The sequence below is a fragment of the Caloenas nicobarica genome, chromosome 21, assembly GCF_036013445.1.
Source record: "Caloenas nicobarica isolate bCalNic1 chromosome 21, bCalNic1.hap1, whole genome shotgun sequence".
Lineage (NCBI taxonomy): Eukaryota > Metazoa > Chordata > Aves > Columbiformes > Columbidae > Caloenas > Caloenas nicobarica.
In genome coordinates this window covers 7,018,403-7,023,007 of record NC_088265.1, presented here as the reverse complement: position 1 = coordinate 7,023,007, position 4,605 = coordinate 7,018,403, and the positions used below count along the sequence as shown (strand labels likewise).

Below are 4,605 nucleotides of genomic sequence, written 5' to 3'. Positions count from 1 at the left end.
CAGACACTTTCCTGGAACAGCTCCCAGGTCTCACACCCAGCACAGCATCTGCCCCCAGGGTGGTGGGGTTTAAAGCTGAGTCCTCTTGGAAGCATAATCCCAAAGAGGAGAAACTCCTGAGTACCTGTCTGTCTGCCCTTGTCGTTCCTGCCTTGAGAGGAGCATTGGGATATTTGTATGTCCACAGCAGAGCCCCCTTCTCCCAGAGACACAGTCATTCAGCACAAAGCAGAGCTCATAAAAGCGACATGAAAGGGCCAAGGCAGTCTAGGGGATTTCCATGAGAAATTGAATATATTTTCCTCAAAGAAACTCTGCCCTAATTTATCACTGCCTTTTCCTCCTTGGACGGGTTGTCATGACCGGGGAAGAAGATGTCCAACAGCAGCTCCATCACCCTGTTCCTCCTCATGGAGTTTGGAGATACGCAGGAGCTGCAGTTCTTGCACTTCTGGCTCTTCCTGGGCATCTACCTGGCTGCTCTCCTGGCCAATGGCCTCATCATCACCACCGTAGCCTGTGACCACCACCTCCACACCCCCATGTACTTCTTCCTCCTCAACCTGTCCCTCCTCGACCTGGGCTGTATCTCCACCACTCTCCCCAAATCCATGGCCAGTTCCCTCTGGAACACCAGAGTCATTTCCTATCCTGGATGTGCTGCACAGCTGTTTCTGTTTGTGTTTTTCAATTCGGCAGAGTACTTTATTCTCACAGTCATGGCCTATGACCGCTATGTCGCCATCTGCAAACCCCTGCACTACAGGGCCATCCTGGGCAACAGAGCTTGTATCCACATGGCAGCAGCTGCCTGGGGCACTGGGTTTCTCCATGCTCTGCTACACACAGCCAATACATTTTCAGTACCCCTCTGCAAGGGCAATGCTGTGGACCAGTTCTTCTGTGAACTTGCCCAGATCCTTAAGCTCTCCTGCTCAGATGCCTACCTCAGGGAATTTAGACTTCTCGTGTTTAGTACTTTTGTATATTTGGGGTGTTTTGTGTTCATTGTGCTGTCCTATGGGCAGATCTTCAGGGCCGTGCTGAGGATCCCTTCTGAGCAGGGATGGCACAAAACCTTTTCCATGTGTCTCCCTCACCTGGCCATGGTCTCCCTGGTTTTGATCACTGTCATATTTTCTCACCTGAAGCCCCCCTCCGTGTCCTCCCCATCCCTGAATCTAGTGGTGTCTGTTCTGTACTCGGTGCTGCCTCCAGCAGTGAACCCCCTCATATACAGCATGAGGAACCAGGAGCTCCAGGATGCAGTGTGGAAACTGGTGACTGGATTCCCACCTGAAGCTACAAAGTGTCCATGTTCTTCAACATATCACACATAACATAACCCATCTCACTGTATCCATGTCACCAAACCTGTCAGAGTTCAGGGAGCATCTGGAGGATGCTCTTAGTCATATGGTTTAGGTCATCCTGCGAGGAGCGGGGAGTTGGACTTGATGATCCATGTGGATCCCTCCCAGCTGGAGATGTTCTATGGTTCTGTGACCTGCAAACTTGCTGAGAGTGTACTGAGTCCCACTGTGTATATCATTTTTTAAGATATTGAACAGTATTTGTCCCAGTACGGACACCTGACGGAAACTGCTTGCTCCTGGTTTTTACTTGGACACGAGCTACTGACTGTTACTCTTTGGACACAGCCATCCAGTCAATTCCTTACCCATCTGTCCATCACACCAATATCTCAGCAATTTTTCGGTGGAGGCTGTATGAAAGGTCTTACAGAAGCCCCGATAAATGACATTCATAGCTCTTCCCTTGTCTGCTGATGTGGTCACTCCATCACAGGAGTCCACTAGCTTAGTCAGGCACGATTTACCCTTGGTGCAGCCTTGTTAACTGGCTCTAATCAGCTCGGTGTCTTCCATATGTTTCAACAGAGCCTCCAGGAGGATCTGCTCAATGACCTTTCCAGGCACAGAAGAGAGGCTGAGTGGGTGGTAGTTCCTAGGGTCCTCCTTTTTACATCTTGGGGTTTGGTAGGTTTGTTGGTTTTGGAATTTTTTTGGTGGTGGTGTGGGGTTTTTTTATTTGTTTTTGTGTTTGGTTTTGGTTTTGGTTTAGATGAGCATGATATTTCCTTTTTCCATTCACCGGGGACATCCTGTGATCCAGGAACACCTTGATAATAAAACCATTAATGGGATGAGTAAAGGACAGGAGAAAGAAGAACCAGCAGAGTTCAGGAGCAGAGACACATGAGTGCAGACCCCGGTGGGACACGCTTCATATTCCTGCTTGGCCTGTATCTACCAGATGGAGGTAGGGGAGACCTTGTCTCAGCACAGTGCTGGTGACCAGTCACTGACCCAGAGAAACTGGGTCTGTCCGAGATGCCCTGGGTGGTCTGTCCCACACCTGCTCTGAGTGTGGGTGGCTTTCTATAGGTGCTGTGCTGTCCCTGCCAGACAAATGCAGTTGTGCTGGAGAGTCCTGAACACACCTCAGGTAGCACCACAGGCCTGGATTTGGCCATGACATTGAGCAACTACCCTGAATTAGATTGCGTAATGGAGGGATGTCCCTGAGACAAATGCCATTATCCTCAGTGGAAGCCTAGCAAATACACGTGATGGAGAAGAGGAGGAGAAAGGCTGAGCTCTCCCTATGGCAATGGCTACATTGGGTCAGCTGTATATGGGTTTTAGACAAGAACATACTGAGGAGGGACAGGTTTCTTTGTCCCAAACATGATCAGCTGCTGTCCTTTCATTTGCCCAAAGGAATTCCCCGCTGGTCTCAAAAATGCTGTTCCCAGAAACTGCCCTGTTTCAGCATTGCTCCATTGGACCCTGAGTCTACCTGCATGTATCTTGGACCACCACTGACACCCCAGATGTCACTGGTTGTTTGGGTGTGAAGATGTCCAACAGCAGCTCCGTCACCCAGCTCCTCCTCCTGGCTTTCACAGACACACGGGAGCTGCAGCTCTTGCACTTCTGGCTCTTCCTGGGCATCTACCTGGCTGCCCTCCTGGGCAACGGCCTCATCATCACCACCATAGCCGGTGACCACCACCTCCACACCCCCATGTACTTCTTCCTCCTCAACCTCTCTCTCGTTGACCTGGGCTCCATCTCCACCACTGTCCCTAAAGCAACTCCCTCTGGCAGACCAATGCCATCTCCTATGCAGGATGTGCTGCACAGGTATTTCTCTTTGTCTTTTTCATTTCAGCAGAGTATTTTCTTCTCACAGTCATGGCCTACAACCGCTACGTTGCCGTCTGCAAACCCCTGCACTACGGGACCCTCCTGGGCAGCAGAGTTTGTGTCCACATGGCAGCAGCTGCCTGGGGCACTGGGTTCGTCTATTCTCTGCTGCACACGGCCAATACATTTTCCATACCACTTTGCCAAGGTAATGCCATCGAACAGTTCTTCTGTGAACTTCCCCAGATCCTTAAGCTCTCCTGCTCAGATGCCTACCTCAGGGAATTTAAACTTCTTGTTTTCAGTACTTTTGCCGTTTTAGGATGTTTTGTTTTCCTTGTGCTGTCCTATGCGCAGATCTTCAGGGCGGTGCTGAGGATCCCCTCTGAGCAGGGACAGCACAAAGCCTTTTCCACATGCCTCCCTCACCTGGCTGTGGTCTCCTTGTTTATAAGCACTGGCCTGTTTGCTTTCCTGAAGTCCCCTTCCATCTCTTTGCCATCCCTAGATCTGGTGGTGGCAGTTCTGTACTCATCGGTGCCTCCAACACTGAACCCCCTCATCTACAGCATGAGAAACCAGGAGCTCAAGAATGCAATGTAGAAACTGATGACTGAATGATTTCCAGAAGCTCTAGAGTGTCCATCTGTTTCAATATATGACTCAGAATGTAACTCATTACAGGTCCATCCTTTCTTATTAGTTTGTTGTTGTTGTCAAGTTTTGCGTTTGTGTTGTCTTTTGTTCTGCCTTTTTTTTTTAACTTTCATAATTTTATCCACAAAGGAATGTGGACAACCCATTTCAACTTCATTATCTACTTCACTAGTGTGACCCTGTGACTATGTGAACATGAGGCTATACTCTACTTAAAAAAAAATAAATGTACCTGCAATGACTTGTCTTTCTGTCTGATATCCAAGCATCTACAAAAGAACCACAAAAAGTCTTTCCTCACAAGTTCTCTACCAAGTGCAAGGGGAAAAGAGGGACCTAAAACCTTCCATGGGGAAACTGCAATGGGGAAGTCATGGAGGTGCCCTCCAACCAGGAATGGGGAATGTTCCCATCCCTTAGAAAATCCTTCTCTCCCTCATGACCTGCATGGTGTTTGTGCTTGGGAAAACCCTCATCATTGTGCAGGTGGTGGTAAACCAGCATTTGCATGTCCCCATGGACTTCTTCTTGGGACATTTGTTCTCCCTAGAGACCTTCTGCGTATCCACCATGCTGCCCCAGCAGATGGCCAGTTTTGTGGCTGGGGACAGCACCATCTCTGCTCATCACGGTGTTAGTGCTGTTTCCTGCACCTTGTCCTTGTACAGAGTGTTCACTGCTGGTGACCACATCCTAGGATCAGTACTGGGCTGTCTGTCATCCCCTGCCCTCTGCAAGACTCATGAAGGGGGACATCCGTCTGTAGCGGGCAGAC

At 49.5% G+C, this 4,605-nt stretch overlaps 2 protein-coding genes across 2 annotated transcripts; both read left to right on the top strand.

Annotated features, from left to right (window-relative positions):
* Nucleotides 1-374: 374 nt before the first annotated feature.
* On the top strand, nt 375-1,340 carry LOC135997003 (olfactory receptor 14A16-like). Its single transcript, XM_065649370.1, has one exon. It carries the CDS (start codon nt 375-377, stop codon nt 1,338-1,340), a length of 966 nt encoding a protein of 321 aa, XP_065505442.1.
* A 1,543-nt stretch (nt 1,341-2,883) lies between these two features.
* On the top strand, nt 2,884-3,776 carry LOC135997019 (olfactory receptor 14J1-like). The gene is made up of 2 exons (XM_065649387.1): nt 2,884-3,053; nt 3,119-3,776. Exons 1-2 carry the CDS (start codon nt 2,884-2,886, stop codon nt 3,774-3,776), a joined length of 828 nt encoding a protein of 275 aa, XP_065505459.1.
* The last annotated feature ends 829 nt before the right edge of the window (nt 3,777-4,605 follow it).